Source organism: Choloepus didactylus, chromosome 6 (genome assembly GCF_015220235.1).
Source record: "Choloepus didactylus isolate mChoDid1 chromosome 6, mChoDid1.pri, whole genome shotgun sequence".
Classification (NCBI taxonomy): Eukaryota; Metazoa; Chordata; class Mammalia; order Pilosa; family Megalonychidae; genus Choloepus; species Choloepus didactylus.
In genome coordinates this window covers 98233199-98256537 of record NC_051312.1, presented here as the reverse complement: position 1 = coordinate 98256537, position 23339 = coordinate 98233199, and the positions used below count along the sequence as shown (strand labels likewise).

The window sequence follows — 23339 nt, the reverse complement described above, 5'->3', positions numbered from 1 at the left end:
AATTAACAACTTAATCAGTTATTAGCAATTAGTAATTCGTTTTTGTAACTTACTTGAGGATTATTTTTATTTAATTAAATAAAACTTAGACTTGTGTTCAAGTATAATCTAAAAGTACAGTCAAATGTAACTTATCAGAAGGTATTTTTTCACAAAAGTTCACTTACAACTTAAAACAATGTGTACAGTCAAAAATATTCATTTTTGCTAGTTTGCAAGAAAAATTATAGGAGCCCAATGTAGGTACAGTTGCTACCTGGCATAATGTATCTTACACATATTAAAAAATCAATAACTGCTTGGGTTTTACATGAAGAAATGGATGACTAAAATATTCTAAGTCGTTTAAAACATAAGAAAACAATACTATTGCTATTTTCTCTATTTTATGTGACAATATCCTAAATAAAGAATCTAAATTGATGTTCCTGTAAACTACAACTTCTGTGCAGGAGATATGCCTATTTGAAAATGAACTATCTTGGCCATTCAGTTTCAAGATGGGCTGACCCTTTCCAAATGTTCCTAAATGGCACAATAGGTACCAATATAACATATCAAGTTTGTTAAAAATCAGTAAGCTCCTTCAGTAACAATTATGAAATAAAGTTAAAACTATAACTGATGAATCTATTTAAGCAAAAAAAAAAAAAAAAACAACACATGAAAACATAATAGCTACCATTGATTATTTAAAGAGTGTCATATACATCAAGTTCAGTGCTAGATTTTAGGGATGGATAGACGAAAAAAAGATGTACCCTGATTTCAAGGAACTAATAGTCATAGATATAACAGATATGCAAAAAATAATTTCATATACAAAAATCCAAATGCCAATTTTCCCTAAATTAATGCATACATTCAATGTAAACATAACAAAAATGCCAACAGATTGTTTTCAGGGAACTTGAAAATCTCCTGACAGTCATAATCCCATGAAGCAGGAGGGCAACGTGGGACACAATTTCCAGGAATGAGCCTGGCCCTGGTGTTGAGGGATTGAAAATGCCCTCTTGCCCAAAAGGAAAAAAGAACACAAAAAAATAAGGTTACAGTGGCTAAGAAATTTCAAATAGAGTGAAGAGGCCACCCTGGAGGTTACTCTTATGCAGCTCCAGCTAGATATCCCAAATGGCCACAGTATGCCAAGCCCTAACCAACAATAGTCCCAAAATACCTAAGTCCCTACCTGAGACTCTATAAAAGTCTCACTTACTAAGTTTATTTTTCAGAAACTTAAATCCTCCAGAGTGTTCCTATGCCAGTTAAGTCCCAAAACCCAGAGGAAACAGCTTCTTCACAAACATCGACCAGATGCAGCCCCTTTCCCCATAATGTCAACACCCCTTTTCAATATGAACAAGTTAGGGTGGTCAATGCCTAGATATTCCTGAAGATCAAGAAAGTGATTAAATGAAAGGAAGGAGTAGCAACAGACAAGATAGGATTTAACAAAGGATTATGAATACTGAATCTTTATATTAATACTTTTTTTTAGGTGCTAGGGTATTATAATAGCTAAAAGGAAATAGAGTGTTATGTAACCCATAACACTCTTTGAAATCTGCTCTATAGCTACTTGTTAGATTTTACTTTGAAAGTTACCACCTTTCTGTATACATGATATATTTTACAATAAGGAAATAATTGAAATTGGGGAACTGTACCCCATAACATTCTTTGAAATTTTCTAACTACTTGTTAAATCATACTTTGAAAGTTATCCCTGTTCTGTATATATGTTATAGTTCACAATAAAGAATGTAAAAAAAGTAAATAAATAAATAACACTAAGGGGAAAAAAACCAATACATAAGAAAAAATACTTAGAAACTTTTAGAAGCTGACATGAGAGAATATATTTAGTACCACAAGGGGGAAATTTCTTAAGTCAGACATAAAACACAAAAGAAGAGATTATAAATATGCCAATAATAAGATCTAAAATGTCTATTATTCAAAATACAACAGTTAAAACACTGAATGCTTTCTCCCTAAGACTGGGAACAAGGCAAGGGTTTTTAGTCCCACCATTACTTTTCAACATTGTCCTAGAGATCCAAGTCAATGAAGTTTTAGGCAAGGAAGGAAATAATTTAAAAAGGGAAGAACTAAAACTGTCTTTATGCCCTGACAACATGATCATGTACATTAAAAACCCTAAAGAATCTACAAAAAAGCTGCTGGAAGTAGTAAGTGAATTTTAATTACCAGAGGATGGATACAAAGTCAATATACAAATGTCAATACTATTTCAAAATAACAGCAACAAAAATTTGGAAAATAAAATTAAAAATAAAATTCCATTTACATAACATCCCAAAACACAAACATTTGCAAAATATGTGCAAGAACTGTGTACTTAAAACTATAAAACATCTCCAAAGGATATTTAAAAAGACCTAAACAAATGTAGAGTATGTTTCTAGACTGAACATTGTAATTCAATGTTCACTGCAAACCAGCATGCTTTTTTTGTGGAAACAGATTAGGTCACTCAAAAACTTTACAGATAGGCAAACAACCTAGAAAAGCCAAAGAATATTTTAAAAGAACAAAATTAGAGGATATCCCCTAAGTTTATTTTAAGACTTACTATAAAACTACAGAAATCAAGACAGTGTAGTATTGACAAACAAATAGATATATACATCAATATGACGGAATACAGAAGCCAGAAATAGGTTCACAAATATCTGGGCAACTGGTTTTTATAAAGGTGCCAAGACATTTCAATGGGCACAGGACAGTCTTTCCAAAAATGGTGCTAGAACAATTAACTGTATGTAAAAAAAGCAATATTTTTTTTGAAATCAACAAAATGTGGTCCATCCATACAATGGAACACTACTCAGCAAGAAAAAGGAATGAAATACTAATACAACAGCATAAATTAAACTCAATATAATTCCATTTATATGTAAAACTCTAGAAAATATAAACTAATCCTTAGTGATAAAAAGCAGAACAGTGGTTCTGTGAGGACAGAAGTGAAAGGAAGGATGAATTGTAAGGAGGTATGAAAAACCTTTAGGGTGATGGAAATTTTCTACATCCTGATAGTGGTGGAGGTTTTATGAATGTATACCTATATCAAAATTCATCAAATTGCAAACTTTAAATAAATTTATTATATGTCAATTATACTTTAATGGATTTTTTTTAAAGAAGGATACCATAATCAAAGGGCAAAGACAAGCCACAGTATGAGAGAAAATAACTGTGTCAGATAAAATCAATAACAGATTAGAATTGGAAACCTAGAAAGATTTCAGATAAATTCATTAGAAAGAGCAAATAGTGCAATTTCTAAAAAGGGAAAAAGATATAGGCAGGCAACTCATAAAAAGGAAAATCAGACTAACCAATAACTTTATAAAAGGATGTTCAACTCATTAATACAGAAAATATAAATCAAAACACAAATTAAACCTTTTTGTACCCAACTATTTGGTTAAAATTTTAAAATCTCACAACATTGAATACTGTTTTCCAACTATTTGCCAAGACACATAATTAGAAGTAAAGCTGAGCTCTTAACAATGTCTTCAGAGAGGATAGGCAGTGCAAGAAGCCTCATCCAATTATCCCAGTGTGCCATGCAAATATAATCATTTTCTACATGGGGTATGCATGAAAAAGGCAGGCACTAAAGAGACTCTTGTATAAACATAAGGAGTCACATACAAGATTATCCATTACCATATCAATCTGTAAAAGTGAAAAATTACAACAACCTAAATGTCAAAGTGGAGAATGGATAAAGAATAATTTCAATAATTATTAATAATTAAGTGTATGCAACACTTAAAAAGAATAAACTATCAATCTAGTCTCAAAAACAAAATAAGCAAGTCTCAGAAGAATATTGTTTTATCTCATTTTACAAAGTTTTAAAAATGTTTCAAAAACTTCTAGTTGTATCCCCAAATCCCTGTCCCTCAACAGTAACAGAGTTGCAACTGGGATAAGTGCTATTTACTGAATTCCCTAGGGCTTCCTTTCAAGTAGGTGTGGTCATATGACCAAACTGTTGCCATGTTAACAAAAGTGATGAATGCAACTTCCACCTTAGAAAATCTCTGATCCTCACCTCATACCCACATTCACTCTCTACCCCCAGCTGGATTAGCAACAACTAGAAAGAACTTGGAAGATTCCAAGTCTCTGAATGACTTCATGGATTCACTCTCCAACCCAAGCTATCACATCATAGATGTCATTTAAGCCACTGAATTTTAGGATTTCTTTGTTATAGCAGCTTAGCCTCTTACCCTGACAAATGCTCAAAACAATACTATATATTTTTTGCAGGTATATACATTATATAACTGAAATATAAAACCATAAAATGGAATGTTGAATCCAAAATAATAGCTACCTCTGAGGAGGAGGTAAAGGGAAGGGTATCAGGGAGAGAGATCGAAGGGCCTTCATCTGTACCCACAAGACTTTATTCTTAAATTTAGTGATACAAACTGTGTTCATTATGTTAATCTCTATATAGTTGTGTCTAAAATAGTTTATAATCAAGAACATATGGGTGAATGTGTGGACAATTATATACAATAAGTTTTAATATAACATTGGCCTAATAACTTCTTTCTTTTCCATTGACGCTACTTATTATATGCTAAAGCACTTTAGGTTTGTTACTTACTTTCCTGATCTTCTGGATCATTTCCTTCATACTCAGTCCCCTGAATAAACTGTAAAATGTTCTGCTTGAAGAACCTCTGAGCCAGGTCCAATACATTTTCTCCATTATCATTGAAGGCTTTTAAAGCTTGTGTTGCTTGGCTCATTCTGCTGAGTAGGAACTTAAAACAGTGAAGGTGGCCTTCCATGGCTGCTAAGTGAACTATAGGTGAGAGGGAAAAAAAAGAATTTAATTTTAAAACTGAAAGTAAATTACTTAAAAAAAGAAACAATACATTGGCTGTAATCCTAATAAGAAGATGACTATCTCTACAACATATAACAAGGACTTATGATGAACAAGGAAAATAGACTTTTTTTCTAGCCTGCATCTCCTTATTCAGTCAGCCTCTAGTCATGCCAAAGTGGACTAAATGGCTGAATAGTCATACTTATTCTGAGTGTACAGAGACCGATTAATGGTAAGAAAAGAGCAGGCCCAGAAAACTGTCTTAGAAAGTAAAATCCCAATTTTGCAGCTTATAATTACATGAGAAATGTTTGTCATATAAGTTAAAAAAAAAATAAAGTAAAATTTCCTATTTTGAGAAAAACTGGAAGACATAAAACAAAATAATCACTATGCAAATATGAATGAACTTTTTATCATTGTACATCAGCCCATTTGTTATAATCATTTATTATTTCTACTATGTAATAAGAGGACCAGATCAAAATGGCAGAATAAGCACACATAGATACCTCACCATTCTCCACCCTAAATCCTTGAAAATAATAGAGAACAAGACATTTTTAAACCATAAAGGACTAGACAAACAAACAAGAATGCCATGAACAGGCAAGAAATGTCAAGGGATCCTGAAAGAAAGTAAATTAGATAAGATTGAGGGAGAGCCATAAACCAAAAACTTCTGCAAAAAGTAGGAACAGTTCTAGGGTGTCCCAAGCTTAAATAATTCAGGGGTCAAAGAAGAAATCACAATAGAAATCTGAAAGTATTTTGAAGTATGTGAACATTGTACTGGAGATCCTAGGCTGGGCAATGTGATAAAGTAAAAACCATAATATATATATACATATCATATACATTAGAAAAAAAATAAACCATCACTATTTTCAGATTGTATATCTAGAAAATCCGGAGGATCGCCGAGATCTAGCGATCTCCACATGCGCTGAGGGTTCGCGTCTGAATTGCGGGTGCCGCTGTCGGGGGCTCCAGGCGACTCTGGGGGATCACCCAGGATGGGTTGGCTCCTGCCCAGAGAGGAAGGAACGGGAAGTCCCGGGAACCTCCCAGGCGTGGCTTTTCCAGTGACTGAGCTTGGCCCGGACGACCCCGCGATTCCGGGGGCGCAAGTCTGCCGAGTCCTCGTCAGGAGAAGGTGCTCGGTGTGGGCCGGGGTGTGTGGGACCGTGTGTCCGGCCCAGCCTGCACCCCGACCGGGGAAAAGTTCATCCTGGTGGTTAGAGAACAAGAGATTCAGACAGAGGCAGAAGAGCCCAGAAAGGAACATGTCCTAGATTTGCAGAGTCAAAAGCCCTGGCCAGAACGAACCAGACTTGATGAATTCATTATCCCGAGAAGTCCCCACAGGTTGTCACAATGGAAGGCTTGGACCATCTTTAAGTCTCCTCTTGTGAGCTGAATCTTCACGCATCTCTATACTCTCCCAAGAGCCACAGAAAATAAACACATCTCAGATACAAAGCTCTTGCACACTTAATAGACTACAGTATAGTGTATTATTTGGTTACACAGTTACAGTCTTAAGGCCAGAAAGTGTCCAGGGTGGGTCGTCAACGATCGGGTGCCTTCGCTGGAGGATGATGGCCAATGGCATCTGGAAAACCTCTGTTTGGCTGTGGGGGCACGTGGCTGGCATCTGCTCCATAGTTCTGGTTTCAAAACGGCTTTCTCTCAGGATGTTCCTCTCTAGGCAACAGTTCCTCAGAAACATCACTCTTAGTTGTTCTTCAGGTGCTTGTCCTCTCTTAACTTCTCCGGAGCAAGAGTCTGCTTTCAATGGCCATCTTCAAACTGTCTCTCATCTGCAGCTACTCTCTCAGCTTCTGTGCATTCTTCAAAGTGTCCCTCTTGGCTATAGCTTCTCTTCAGGGTGTCACTCTCAGCTGCACTGAGTTCCTTCTGTTTGTCAGCTCATTTATATGGCTCCAGTGATTTAATTTAGACTCACCCTGAATGGATGGGGCAACACCTCCATGGAAATTATCCAATTAGAGTCATCATCCACAGTTGGGTGGGTCGCATCTCCACAGAAACACTCCAAGAATTACAATCTAATCAACACTGATAGGTCTGCCCACACAAGAGCACATCAAAGATAATGGCGTTTTGGGGGACATAATACATTCAAACTGGCAGTGTTTAAATCAATTCAGAAAAGATTAATGGCTTCACCACATTGAACTTTCCAATTTGTAAACATGGATATTGCTCTTCCTTTTTTTAAGTGATGTCATGGGCTGACAGCTGGGAAAGGAAAGCTTTGACTTAAAAGAATAAAGAAAGGATAGACTCCAGTGGGACAGTGGTGGAAGCACTGACAATTTAGTAATGATTTCAATAATCCTAACAAAATTGGATGGTACTATGGGTGTTAGCAGTGGTGGTACTTCGAAGAGCTCAGCTTCTGGATATATTTTGGAGGTAAAACCAACAGTATGAAAATGACTGTGTTTTCCACTTTGAAAATGTTATATGCTGTCAAACTATTTTTGCCAAAGTGAAAAATTTAGAGAGTTTCCTTATGGATGAATAAATCAATACTCAGAAAGACTCAAGGAGACCTTTCTGCAGATCTCCATACCACTCCCTTAGTACAGTTCTTTCCTCTCTGTATTTTGTCCCACAAATTCTGGGTACTTTGACCTTTCTAAACCCCCACCTCCATCTCATCGACCTACAGAAATTATAAGACTCTATTTTTGGTTTCCCCTTTGTGTGCTATCTCCTGGAAACACTGTAGAATTTAACCTATGACAGTCATTCTTAGAAATCCTTGTCCTGCCTGTTTTTATTTGCTTTTCAACTTTTTTTAACCAGAAAAGGTAAATTGGTCCTTGCTCCTCAAATATGAGCAGAAGTGGAAGTCCTCACATAGACTCTGTTGTAAAACGCATGTGTTTAATGTGTTGAAGCTGGTGTGATATGGTAGCCCTTTTCAGAGCATATTCTCAGCACCCTATAGGAGGCTGTGCCAAGGAGAACAGAGCCCTCAGAATTCCTAGAAGGCCAGAGGGTTATGAATCAGGCCAAAGAGGATCCTACACAACTCCTAGAAAGCCCAGTGCCAGTGTCTGAATGTTTTCAACCATTTGGAGGCACCAATTTTATGTATAAAACCCGCTGCTTCCCCCATTCGGCATAAAGCATCCTTCTAAAAACAGGCATGTCTAGGAAGGTTATGGTTCATGGATAGTTACTTTTCCCTGCAAGATGCTTTCAATCCACAAAGAGCAGCCTCTCTAGTCTACTCATCCTGACCTCCCAGTTTTGACAGCAGCCCTAAGAGACTTGTCCTTTCCCCCTAGAGGTGCAATGGTGGACACTATGCTTGGTAGATTCATACAGTCCACCAAAGAGGTAATTTAGCATTCACTAATTCTTCATTATGGGCAATCTAAAACACACACACACACACCCTTTCTCTTGCTATTGTTCACTCTTTCTCTGACTTCAAGGTATTTTGTTAAAACCCTGGCTGGGGGTAGGGTGTTAAAGAGTGCGGAGCATGAAAAGATTGAAGGGAACTTGTCCTTAGCACATACTTTGTAATTTAGAACTGGGGCCATTTCTGTGACAATTTAGAGGAAATGAGAAGTGTTCTGGTTTGCTAATGCAGCCGTTTTGCAAAACACTGGAAACAGATTGGCTTTTATAAAGGGGGTTTATTTGGTTACAAAGTTACAGTCTTAAGGCCATAAAGTGTCCAAGGTAAGGCATCAACAAAGGGTACCTTCACTGGAGAAAGGCCACTGGCTTCTGTAAAACCTCTGTTAGCTGGGAAGGCATGTGGTTTGTGTCTGCTTGCTCCCAGGTTGCATTTCAAAATGGTGTTTTCCAAAACCTCAGGGTCAGCTTTCAACAGGTGTCTTCAAAATGTCTCTCTAAGCTGCAGCCAACATTACGGGTCCACAACTCCAAGCATCTCTGGGCTAAGCCAGCTAGTGTCTAGGTCTGTGCCAGCGTTTTTAAAGGACTCCAGTGATTAAATCAAGACCCATGCTGAATGGGCAGGGCCACACCTCCATGGAAATAATCTAATGAAAGGTATTACCCACAGTTGGGCGGGGTGTGTCACATCTCCATGGAAACAACCTAATCCAAAGATTCCAGCCTAATCAACACTAATACATCTGCCCTCACAAGACTGCATTAAAGAACATGGTGTTTTGAGGGACATAATACATCCAAACTGGCAAAAGAAGCTCTAAGGTTTTTAATGGATTCCTTCTGCCCCTAGGGCTTACACTTGGCTGCTGGTTTCAGCTGTCAGCCTCAAGAGTATTGAATCGCCAAGATATTTTTCTCTAGGATATTGAGAACTACGAATTTAGTTGTTTTTTATTTAATTGTGTAAAATGACCTCATAAATAAGCACACAATTGTCGGTGGGGGTGGGGTTAACCATTAATTAATTTAAGTTTAGGAAAAAATGTAAAGGATTTTGAAATGTACCAGAAATATTATCGGGTGTCCTATCTAGTTGTCTAGACAGGTTATCTGAGCTAGTTTACAATTCTGTAAGTTGTAGAGGAACTGAATGTAATTCAAATGTTTCTTTTCCATAAAAATATATAAATTATGTTTGGTGAAATGCAACTGAATATTGACCTGTTAGCCAATTTTGTATTTATTTGTAAATTCTTTTCAGCATTACAGATATTTATATGTTTGTCTGTTCTTTGGATTCTCTTTTGAACTGATTGTAATGTTTCACTGATTCTCTAATTAATGAATTAAATAAAATCTGAGACGTTCACTTTTTTTAAAAAAAAAAAAAAAAAGAAAAAGAAAATCCGAAAGACTCTGCAGATAAATTATTTGAATTACTGAGTTCAAAAGATTGCAAGATACCATAATCAATCATATTTTTACATATCAGCAATAAAGATTTGGAAAATATATAATTTTTTTAAGATACCAGTTACAGAGGCCACACACCTTTATACAGAAAACTTCAAAATATTTCTGAAAGAAGTTAAAGATCTAAATAAGCAATGAGATATGTGATGATAATGAATTAGAAGACTCAGTATATAACAAATATCAGTTCTCCTCACACTGATTAATAAAATCCCAATCAAAATTCCAATAGTTTTTTTAATAAAAATTTACAAGCTGATTCTCCATGAAAATTGCAAAGGGCCAAGAAAAACCAAAACAACCTTGAAGAAGAAAAACAAAGTGGGAAAATTTATTTTCTTAAAATCCAAGATTTACTATAAAGCTACAGTAATTAAGACAGTATAGTATGGCACAAAGAGAAATAGACTGGAAGAACAAAATACAGTACAGAAAACAAACCCACACATATATGGCACTAATATATGACAAAGATGCCAACTGCAAAGCACTGAGGGAAAGGACAGTTTAATTTCAACACATGGAGCTGGGTCAACATGGAAAACAAAAATGAAATTTGACTCCCGTCTTGCATTATACACAAAAAAGTCCATTCTGGCTGGGTTGGAGATCTAAATGTGGACGTAAAACAATAAAATTTCTAGAAGATAACAGAAAAGAATGTCTTCATGACCAAAGAAGAGGGAAAGATTTTTTTACACTGAATACAGAAAGTACTAACCATAAAGGAAGAGATTAAATTAGGCTACATTAAAATTAAAACTTCTAGTCATCAAAAGATACCTTAAAGGCATACAGTGAATAAGCTATTTGCAATACATATAATTGATAAAAAAGCTTGCATATAAAATATATAAAGAACCCCTACAATTCAGTAAGAAAAAGACAGGCAACCCAGTAGAAAAATAGAGAAAAGATTTGAAAAAATATGTCACAAAAGAAGATAACCAAATAACCAACAAATAGATGTAAATATGTTCAACATTATTAGTCAACAGGAAAATGTAAATTAAAACCACAATTAGATATCACTATACACCCATCATGATGACTAAAATGAAAAAAATGATACCAAATGTTAATGAGACTCCAGAACAACAAACTCTTATATACTGCCAGTGGATATGTAAATTGGTACAACCACTTTGGAAAAGTAAACAAAGCCAGACACAAAAGAATGACAGTGTATGATTCCATTTCATGTATTTCCAAAAGAGAAAACTAATTTATACTGTTAGAAGACAAGGTAGTAACTAATTTCGGAGAGTGAAAGTAAGTGGGAGGAGACAGAGACTTGAAGCTGCTCGATTCTACTTCTCGATCTAGGTGATGATTACAGAGAAGTGTTCATTTGTGAACATTCAACGAATTGTACATTTGAGTTAGGCACTTTTCTTATACATTTGTACTTTGTGCCGGTTTGAATGCATTTTGTCCCCCAAACGCCATTATCTTTGATGTAGTCTTGTGGGACAGACTTTTGGTGCTGATTAGATTTGCTTGGAATGTGCCCCACCCAGCTGTGGGTGGTGACTCTGGTGGGATACTCCCATGGAGGCGTGGCCCTGCCCATTCAGGGTGGGCCTTGATCAGGGGAGCCATATAAACATGCTGACTCAAAGAGACTGAACGGAGTGCAGCTGTGAGTGACATTTTGAAGAGGAGCAAGCTTGCTAGAGAGGAACGTCCTGGCAGAAAGCCATTTTGAAACCAGAACTTTGGAGCAGACGCCAGCCACGTGCCTTCTCAGCTAACAGAGGTTTTCCGGACGCCATTTGCCATCCTCCAGTGAAGGTACCTGATTACTGATGTGTTACCTTGGACACTTTATGGCCTTAAGACTGTAACTGTATAGCCAAATAAACCCCCTTTTTATAAAAGCCAATCCGTCTCTGTTGTTTTGCATTCTGCAGCATTAGCAAACTAGAACATACTTCAATTTAAAAGTTTACTTTTTTAAATGAACAAGATAAAAAGCTTTTTAGAAAAAAATAATGAGGGTAAAAGAGAGCCTTTTCAGATAAACAAAAATTGAGTTTATACCAAAAGACCTTCATCAAATGAACACTGAAGGAAGTACTTCAGAAAGAAGAAAAATGATCCCAGAAGATAGTGTGAAGGGATTTAGGCCAGGGAAGGAGATAAGAGTGAGTCCAAGTTTAATTTGACCAAGTCCTGTTTGCTGATATGGTTCCAGAAAAAAAATTAATTGCAGGCTGAAAGACAAACAGCCAAGTTTGAGAGAGGTACATAACATAGGCAAGATTTAAATAAAAATTGTTCACATCAACAGATTTACTACTTTAGTTTTGCAAGAGCCTATTGAATGATGATAGCTTAAATTCCTGAAACATGGTCAACTCTTTAAAAGTTTACATTAATAAAAAAAAGAAAACATTTGCTTTTGTTGAATACCTGGAAGGTTTCCATTGTGGTCCACATCTTCTATGCCACAACCCCATTTAACAAGAAGTTGCAAACAGCCAAGCCTCCCATGAAAAGCTGCATAATGTACAGGTCTCCATTCTCTCTTATCAGTCAAACTGGGATCCTAAAAGTAACATTCACAAGGACTCAGTTTCCTGCCATTTGGGGAGGGAGTGGGGGGAGACTAAGCCTAAAAGTTTAATTCTGCATATAAGAATTGGAGGCTCTTCTTAAAAACATAAGGCAAATACTAAATATAATAGACAAAATGCACCTAACAAAAATTTAAACTGCAGCTACTTATTTGAACATATGAGCTAATAAGGTATTAGTGAAATTTTATTAAATAGCCTTTTTTAAAAGAACACAAGTTATATAAAATAGTTTTTTTAAGAAGGAACTTGGCTGGCCATTTTGCTGGTCAGTTTCCTGACCAGTAAAAGAGAGGGATGGATTAAATGATCAAATCATATCCCTGAAAGAATACACAAAGAGTTAATGAAAAATATTTAATAGGCTTTTCACTCTTTTTCTAACTTATAGAACATCAATTCTTACCATATTGTCTTTAATACTGACAGTTCCCTTCTTACAAGAAGGTTATTTTTTACAACTGCCAGGTAATATTAAAAATAAATACTGCCATAAATAAATGAAATTTATGGATATATAAATCACTTTCTAAATTAATGCATGAGATAAGAGAGTTACAAAAGAAACACACAGGTAAACATGCAGAAAATTATATAGCTTATCAATCAAAATTTGTTTGGAAGCTTCAAATTCTTCCCTCTTAACCTCTAAACTTACATAAAGAACCCCAAAGCCTTTAAAATGTTTTGTACTACTAAACTGCTTTCTTTGGAGACTAATCTGAATTGTTTCGAAGTTCATCCAAATAATTGTCCCATGTTAAAAAACAGAAAAGCTAAAGCTAAAGATTAAATTATTCCCCAAAGTTATATAAGGAGTTTAAAAAGTCAGGAGGGGTAACCACACTACAAAACACTACTCCATCTGTATGATTATACACTCTCACGTGTATTAACAGGAATCCCTCACCACTCCACTTTGAAGCATTATTTGTAAAGTGAAAGAATGTCCATGAGTGGCAGCAAGGTGTAAAGGAGTGCATCCATGGTCATCCTGAACTGACAGATTTGCTCCATTGATCTTAAGAGCCTACAAATAGAGACATGAGAATCTGTGTTTACATAAACATAGATGTTAAATTATAAATGCAGGTTCAAATTAGTAAAAGCAGGCAATTTGCTAATCTATAGCTGGATTATTTATTACATAAGGGTTTATATTTGTGCTACTGGCAAAATATGAGAAATTCTTAGCTAATACTAAGAAAATGCTTGAGGTCTTTTCAAACACTGCCTAGGAGACATTTATAATATCTGACTACAAATTTTGATTTGAGCATATCTTTTCAAAAGTACAGATTAATAACCACTAAATTAAATACTTTAACGCTAATTTAGTAAACCTGAAATTTAAACTTCCACTACTTCAAAAGCAGAACTTTTATTAACTGAGATTTGAACACTATAATGCAATTTTATTATTAATGTAACCAACTCTAAACCTTAAATCAAGTTTCCAATTGAGTTTACAGTTGGCCCAGTTTCTATGTGTATTATATCATATACACAGCTCTTCTATATAATATACAGAGTAATTGGTTTAAAAGAATTATTTATTAATATTTTAAGGTTTTTTTTTCACTCAGTCTTTATTTTCTTCTTCTTTAACCAGACTATATTTACTAGTATCTCAGCAAAGGTTTACTCAGTCAAAATTCCTATCAAGAATTTTAGGAATACAAGTCTCCATAATTTTGCCTGATTCCCGTTAACTAACTAGTCAATAATCATCATAAACCATATTGAGTGCTACTGTGTAAAAGTCTATGAAGAATACTAAGCCATATTATCAAATTCAGTAATTAGAACATATATATACATAGAGACAAAAATAATCAACTACACAAAGCAGTCCTTGAAAAGCAACAACTATTCAGTATAGTACAAAAAAGCACCTCAAAAGCTCTGAGAAGAAAAGATCGCTTTGAGGAAGGGAAGGACAATCAAGGCAGAGGAAGTAGTTTGATTTAATGCTTGGAAGCATCAAGTAAAGAACAGAATCCAAATGCACATTAAAAGATGTATACACCATGATCAAGTGGGATTAATACCAAGTATGTAAAGGTGGTTTAACATAAGAAAATAAATTAATGTAATACACCACATTATCAGAGTGAAGGAAAAAAAAAAAAAAAAAAAACTTGTTCATACCAATTGAGGAAGAAAAAGCATTCGATAAAATCCAGCAAACTTCTTGGTAAAAAACACTTTGAAAACTAAGAATAGGAAGGAAAAGCTTCATCTGACCCTGAAGTCCCCTAAAGTTATGATTGTGTTTTCTCCTTCCTTTTACTGCCCAGCCTCTCAAATTAATGTACAAAGTGGTTTCCATCCCTACCACGCACAGAAATACACCCAACCTTCTCCAATAGAGAGCTTTCATCCACCAAATTCAATGACCTTTCCTTAAGTTTTATTCACCTTAGTTTTACTTTACTTTTGATATTCTGCCTACTTTCTTAAAATAAACTTCTTCCTTCATTTGCATAGTCCTAATTTATCCTTCCTTACTCTCCCATCTATCTGACCTTCCTTCTCTGATTTCTGTACTCATTTCTCTGCTTCCTCCCATCCCTATAATTAACACTCTTCAATATTCGCTACTCAACACTCTACACTCTTGTCTCTTCTTTCTTACTTGTAACCTTTGTCTCTAGCTCCCTTTTCAACTGCCTATACCTTCTCCACTTGGATAACCTACAGGCACTGTGAGCTCAGCATGTACCAAACTGAAATCAACATTTTTCCTCCAAATCTCCCGTTTTTCTGATTTCCCTATTTCTATCCATGGTATCATAATTATCGGTCATTCTGACTCACATTAGATTCTCACCATATTGCTGCAAAGGAGAGGCTAGGCCTCCCTATAATTGTGCCTAAGAGCCTCCTCCCGAATACCTCTTTGTTGCTCAGATGTGGCCCTCTCTCTCTAGCTAAGTCAACTTGAAAGGTGAAATCACTGCCCTCCCCCCTACGTGGGATCAGACACCCAGGGGAGTGAATCTCCCTGGCAACGTAGAATATGACTCCTGGGGAGGAATGTAGACCTGGCATTGTGGGATGGAGAACATCTTCTTGACCAAAAGGGGGATGTGAAAGGAAATGAAATAAGCTTGAGTGGCAGAGAAATTCCAAAAGGAGCCGAGAGGTCACTCTGGTGGGCACTCTTACGCACAATTTAGACAACACTTTTTAGGTTCTAAAGAATTGGGGTAGCTGGTGGTGGATACCTGAAACTATCAAACTACAACCCAGAACCCATGAATCTCGAAGACAATTGTATAAAAATGTAGCTTATGAGGGGTGACAATGGGATTGGGAAAGCCATAAGGACCACACTCCGCTTTGTCTAGTTTATGGATGGATGAGTAGAAAAATAGGGGAAGGAAACAAACTAACAGGCAGACAAAGGTACCCAGTGTTCTTTTTTACTTCAATTGCTCTTTTTCACTTTAATTATTATTCTTATTATTTTTGTGTGTGTGCTAATGAAGGTGTCAGGGATTGATTTAGGTGATGAATGTACAACTATGTAATGGTACTGTGAGCAATCGAATGTACGATTTGTTTTGTATGACTGCGTGGTATGTGAATATATCTCAATAAAATGAAGATAAAAAAAAAAAAAACTCATCTAGCCTAAAAAAAAAAAATTCTCACCATACTCTGTCAATGCTGGCTTTGCAAGATGTCTTGAATCATTTTCTCCTCCAATGCCACTACTTAAGTTCCCCCTCTCTGGTTAGTGAATACAGCAAGTCTTCTAGCTAGTCTTTTTGCCTCCAAATTCTCTCTTCAACCCAGTTGATCCTGGATACATCTTGCTAGAACAATTTCCCAAAATACTAATTTCATTACCTCATTCCCGTTAATACACATAGTGTGTATATATGCATGTGTGTCTACACATATATACCTATATACATACATATATATATACATATTATAGATTGAATTATATGCCTCCAAAATGTTTGTTGAAGTCCTAATCACCAATACTTCAGAATGTGATCTTATTTGAAAATAGGGTCTTATAAATGGAATTAGGCAAGTTAAAATGAGGTGATACTGGAGTAGGGTGGGCCCTTAATCCAATGTGACTGGTGGAAATGTGACAGAGGAAATTTGGACACAGATTGAGAGACAAAGAAAGACATGGTGGAGAACACCATGTGACAACTGAGGCAAAGAACATCACGGATCGCCAACAAACCTCCAGAAGCTAGAAAAGGCATGAGACAGATTCTTCCCTACAGATTTCAACTGAAGCATCACCCTGCCAACACCTTGATTTCAGACTTCTAAGTGTCCAGCATTGTGAGACAATGAACTTCTGTTTTATCACCCAGTCTGTGGTAATTTGTTACAGCAGACCTAGCACACTAAAATACATAAATATATATATATGTATAAGATATATGTATATATCTTAGTAGGTCTATGAAAACTCTCTTTCCTACACAATTGAATCTAAACTCTTTATTCTACTTCTAAGACATTTTACAAATCTGGCCTAACAAAATTAATTCAAAACAGTCCACACCCTAAACCACCTACACTTAGTCAAACTCATATAATTGTATATTCCCTGAAACATCTCATTTTTCCAATTTGGGGCCTTCACACAGAAGTATAGCCTGGAGGTCAACAGGACAAAGCCTAGGTTGAAATCCAGGCTTTGAAATTTACTTACTCTGTCACCTATAAAAATAACTCAAAGTATTAAATTACATGATACATGGGAGGCTATGATTGACAAATAAATGTTCAATAAATGACAACCATTATTTTTATTTGTTCCTAACATGTTCCCACATACAATACTTTCTTACTACTTCAATCTTTTAAATCAACCCATTCTGATAAGCTTAGTTGAAGTTTTATGCCCTCCTTTCATGATTCTTCCATGTCCTACTAATTTCTAGAGTTCTTCTCATCTATACTTTTAATAAGAAGCTTAATCATAGGCTGTGTTTTGTACAGTTTTGTAACTCACTGGGCAGAGATCTTAAGTCACTCCAAACAGAATCTCAGCTTCTTACAGGCAAGGACTATTTGCTTATATGACTTTGTATTCTTCCAAATTCCAGCCTATATTGTATATTAATTAAATCAAGTTACTCTAATAAACTTGATCCTGCCACACATTAATGTGTTACTCTGACCAGGAAACACATTAAATAAGGAATTTCAGGAATGACAAACTATAATGGATGTATCTGGGGATGACATGATAGCACACACACACAGAAAACAAACAAACAGAAAACGACTTCAACACATAAAAGAATCAGGTCTCATCCCATTTGTTTAAATGGATGATTGTTACCAAAACATCTGAGTCATGGAACCCAGTAAGTTCTTATTTAAAACATATAACTATACAGTTACAAAAAACCAGAATAACGGCAATAGCTCAAGAACTATGCTAAAGTAATTAAACTAACTGAATAAAAGGAAACTATAATAACCAACATTATTACCTGCATACAAGCATCCTGACCCCGGATTGCAGCTATGTGAGCTGCTGTCCAACCTTTCATAGTTACTCGTGTGATATCAGCTCCGTGCCAGAGCAGCCAATGAAGACACTAAAGCAAGAAAAGAGCCATGTGAACAAATGGTAAAGCAGACTTTGAAACAGTACAATATCTTTCAAATTTAATCTAGTAATGTGAAATGCCCACTGCAGCCTGACAATCATCATCTGTGAATGGGAGGAACCAGGTTTAAGACAACAAAAGCACAAGCAAAATGATTAATGGTAACCAACACCTGGCCTCAATGTTGGATAAACAATAGGGAATACTGGGAACTACAGCAAACTGGAGACCACATTCCTAGACACTATTCAGTTTCCATTCAGTTGTAGCTGTGAAGAAAATGCAGATCCAATGTTGCAACTATGACTGACATGACTGATAGCGTGAAAGCCAAACAAAATACATCTTTGAGACAAAGTCATTCAACGACCAGCAGTTTGCAGCCTCTGCCATAAATGTTTCAGTAAGTCCAGAAGTATCATATCAGATCAAACTGTTATTTCAATGATACTTCCTAAAAAATAAGTGGTACGAAAACTAACTCGAGATCAGCAGAAGACGGCAGCATAGGAAGGAGAGGAAGCTAGTTAGTCCCTCTGGAACAACTAATAAACAACCAGGAACAACAAGTAAATAATCTGGAACAACAAACGTGACTGTCCACACATCATACACCAACCCGTATTGGGAGAAATGCCCGAGATCACAGCATAAAATCTGTAAGGGGACCCAAGCTGAGAGTCCCCTCCCCCATAGCAGCCCAAACTGCAAAGCCTCGCTGTGATAGACAGCAGCACTCTGAAAAGTGAATATACCTCAGCCCAGCTCCAACCGAGGTTTTAATTAACAAACGTTCACTGCTCAAAACAAGCTACAAATCCCCCACAAGCACACAGAGGCTTTTGGTGATGAGTGACCTTGGAGAGCCAGAGGACCTCTCTGGGAGGGAGTGGGAGCCCACGGGACCAGGTGCTATCTCTGGCTGACGGGTGAAACTGAGGGTGGCTGTGGACTGGCCCTGAAAGGGGCTTTCTGTCCCTTTTTTGGCTTAGTGGAGAAAGCCTCAGCCATTTTCAGTAGCCTCAGGGAAACCTGATACTATTGCCTCCTGAGACCTGAGCCCATTCTGGTCTAGGAAAACTTGATTGGGGTAACCAAGGAGGCCAGATGCCTAGACAACAGAAAACTACAACCTACACTAAGAAAAACGAATTATGGCCCAGTCAAAGGAACAAACATACACTTCAATTGAGATACAGGAATTGAAACAACTAGTGCTATATCAATTCAAAAAGTTGAGAGAAGATATGGCAAAAGAGATGAAGTGTATAATGAAAACACTGGGCATACATAAGGTTGAAATCAAAAGCTTGAAAAAACTGACAGAATCTATGGAAATGAAAGGCACAACACAAGAGATGAAAGACACAATGGAGACATACAACAGCAGATCTCAAGAGGCAGAAGAAAACACTCAGGAACTGCAGAACAAGAAACCTGAAAGCCTATACAGAAAAGAAAAGACAGAGAAAACAACGGAAAAATATGAGTAACATCTCCGGGAACTGAATGACAACATGAAACACAGGAATATATGTGTCATGGGTATCCCAGAGGAGAAGAGAAGGGAAAAGGAGCAGAAGCAATAATAGAGGAAATAATCAATGAAAATTTCCCATCTCTTAGGAAAGACATAAAATTATAGATCCAAGAAGCACAGCCTACCCCAAACAGAATAGATCTGAATAGGCCTATGCCAAGACACTTAATAATCAGGTTTTCAAACCTCAAAGATAAAGAGACTCCTGAAAGCAGCAAGAGAAAAACTATCCATCATATACAAAGGAAGCTTGATAAGACTACATGTGGATTTCTCAATATAAACCATGGAGGCAAGAAGGAAGTGGTGTGATATATTTAAGATACTGAAAGAGAAAAACCACCAACCAAGAATCCTACATCCGGCAAAACTTCTCTTCAAATATGAGGGAGAGCTTAAAATAGTCTCTGACAAACAGACAATGACAGAGTTTGTGAACAAGATACCTGCTCTACAGAAACACTAAAGGGACCACTACAGGCACAAAGCAAAAGACAGGAGTGAGAGATTTGGGACACAGTTTGGGGAGATAGTAGCGCAGCAATGTAAGTACACTGAACAAAGATGACTGTGAGTATGGTTGAAAGAGGAAGGTTAGGCGCATGTGGGACACCAGAAGGAAAGAGGAAAGATAAAGACTGGGACTGTAAAACTCAGTGAAAGCTAGGGTGCTCAATGATTGTGATAAAAAGTACAAATATGTTTTTACATGAGGGAGAACAAATGAATATCAACACTGCAAGGTGTTAAAAATAGAGTGGGATTTGGGGAAAAATACAATCAATGCAAAGTAGAGATCAGAATTAACAGAAACATTGTATTATGCTTCCTGTAATGTAACAAAGGCGATACACCAAAGCTAAATGCGTATGGGAGAGGACATAGGGAAGGGGTAAGGGACTCTTGGCATTGGTGATGTTGTCTGACTCTTTATTCTAATTTAGTTTAATGTTTCTTTTCTTTTGTCTCTCTACCTTCTTTGACTCTTCCTCCTTCTTTGTGGAAGAAATGGAGATGTCCTTATACAGACAGCGGTGATGGTGGTAAATACATAAATACATGACTATACAGGGAACCAATGATTGTTTACTTAAGATGGAACATATGGCGTGTGAAGAAAATGGTCTTATAAAAAAATGGGTTGATGAAACCTTGAGGGCACTATATTGACTGAAATAAGATAGACACATAAGGACAAATATTGCATGGTCTCACTGATAAGAACTAATTATAATATGTAAACTCATAGACATGAAATATAAGTTACCAGGATATAGAACAGGGCTAAAGAATGGGGAGCAGTTGCTTATTATGAGAAGAATGTTCAACTAGGGTGAACCTAAACATTTGGAAATGGATAGAGATGATGATAGTACATTGTGAGAATAACTAACAGTGCTGACTGGTATATAAATGTGGTGGAAAGGGGAAGCTCAGAGTCACGCATGTCACCAGAAGGAAAGATGGAGGTTAAAAGATGGGAATGTATAAAACAGTGAACCTTGTGGTGGACAATGTCTGTGATTAGCTATACAAATATTAGAAATCTCTCTCATGAACTAGAACAAATGTATGACACTATAACTAGAAGTTAATAATAGAGGGGCATATAGGAAAAAATATATATACCTATTGCAAACTGTATACTGCAGTTAGTAGTATTTTAACATTCTTTCATCAACAGTAACAAATGTACTATACGAATACTATGAATCAATAATGGAGGAGGGGGTCATTAGGGGTATGGGAGGATTTCAGTTTCGTTTTTTGTTTTTTGTTTTTTTTTGTCTTTATTTCTTTTTTGGAGTAATGAAAATGTTCTAAAAATTGGAAAAAAAATTGTGGCGATAGATGCACAGTTGTATGATGGTACCATGGGCAATCTGATTGTATACTTTGGATCTTTGGATAATTGTATGGTATGTGAACAATCTCAATAAAAAAAAATTAACTTGAAATTGATCCAAGACCTAAAATTAAGTGCTAAGAACATAAGACTTTTAGAAGAAAATGTAGGGAAATATCTTAAAGATCTTGCGATAGGAGGTGCTTTCCTAGCCCTTACATCCAAAGCACTAGCAATCAAAGAAAAAATAGTAAATGGGATCTCCTCAAAACTAAAAAATTTTGTACATTGAAGGACTTCCTCAGAAAAGTAAAAAGGCAGCCTTTGCAATGGAAGACAGTATTTGGAAACCACATATCAGGTAGGGGTTTAATATCCAGAATATATACAGAGATCCTACAACTCACCCACAGAAAAACAAACCACCCAATTAAAAAGTGGGCAAAACACATGGATAGACACTTTTCTGAAGAGGAAATACAAATGGCTCAAAAACATAAGAAAATATGCTCAACGTCACTAGCTACCAGGGAAATGCAAATCAAAACCACAATGAGATATCATCTCACACCTACTGGAATGGCCATTATCAATAAAACAGAAAATTACAAGTGCTGGAGAGGATATGGAGAATGAAGGACACCTATTCGGTGTTGGTGAGAATGTAGAATGGTGGAGCCACTCTGGAAGACAGTGTGGATGTTCCTCAGGAAGCTAAGTATAGATGTGCCACGTGACCCAACTATTCCACTGCTAGGTATAGACTCAAAGAAACTGAAAGTTAAGACACAAACGGACATTTGTAAACCAACGTTTATTGGAGCATTATTCACGATTGCCAAGAGATGGAAACAGCCCAAATGTCCATCAATGGATGAGTGGATAAACAAACTGTGGTATACACACATGACAGATTATTATGCAGCTGTAAGACAGAACAAAGTCACAGAGCATATAATAATGTGAGTAAAGTTAGCCAGAAACAACTAACATTAATGAGCAAATTTTGAGAGCCAAAAGCTGAGAACACAGGTTATCAGCAGATAGAAAGAGGGCAGAGATAAGGCATTTGATGCTGAAGGAGTATAGAATGTTCAACAGGATTGACTGTATAGATCCAGAAATGGATAGCATAATACTGTGTGACGGTAGTGCAATATTGTAAGTACAATGAACACAGATGTCTGTGAGTAAAGCTGAAAGAGGAGTGCTAGGGTTAAGTATGACACCAGAAGGAAAGATAGACGATAAAGATGGGCACTGTATAACTTAGAGAATCCAAGAGTGGTGAATGATGGTGACCAAATGTACAAATATAAAAATGCTGTTACATGTGGGAGAACAAATGAATGTCAACCTTGCAAGGTGTTGAAAAAGAGATAGTATTGGGGAAAAATATAATCAAAGCAAACTGGAGTCTATGATTAACAGTAACATTGTAATATGCTTCCATTAAATGTAACAAAGGTAATATACCAAAGCTAAATGTCTATGAGAGGGGGATATAAGGGAGGGGTTTGGGATTCTTGGTAGTGGTATTGTTGTCTGACCTTATTATTATTATATATTGTATGGTATTTTAATTTCTTTTTATCTTTATTATTCTTTTTAAAAAATTTTTTTGAAGTAATGAATATGTTAAAGAGCTGACTTGTGGCAATGAATGCAAACTATATGACGATACTGTGAACAACTGACTGTACATTTTGGATGATTGTATGGTATGTGAATTGCAAATGAAAAATATAAACAGAGAGATAACAAGTGCTGGAGAAAACATGGAGACAGGGATGTACCAATTTACTATTGATGGGGAAGTAAAATGGAGTAGCTTATTTGGAGGACAGTTTGCTGCTTCCACAAGAAGCTAAGTATGTGGGTGCCTAAGGTCCTGCAACCTCATTATGAGGTATATACTTGGAAGATCTGAGAGCAGGGACAAGAATGGACATTTGCACACTGCTGTTTATGGTGGCAGTGTTCAAGATTTGCAATGGAT

General features: G+C 36.3%; 1 protein-coding gene across 1 annotated transcript in view; it reads right to left on the bottom strand.

The window, feature by feature from the left end:
• Positions 1-23339, bottom strand: part of ANKRD42 (ankyrin repeat domain 42) — a 129282-nt gene that overhangs the window by 72748 nt on the left and 33195 nt on the right. Inside the window, 4 exon segments of the mRNA XM_037839766.1 lie at positions 4664-4864; positions 12188-12323; positions 13262-13381; positions 17835-17942. Of these exon segments, the coding sequence (XP_037695694.1) occupies positions 4664-4864; positions 12188-12323; positions 13262-13381; positions 17835-17942 (565 nt within the window).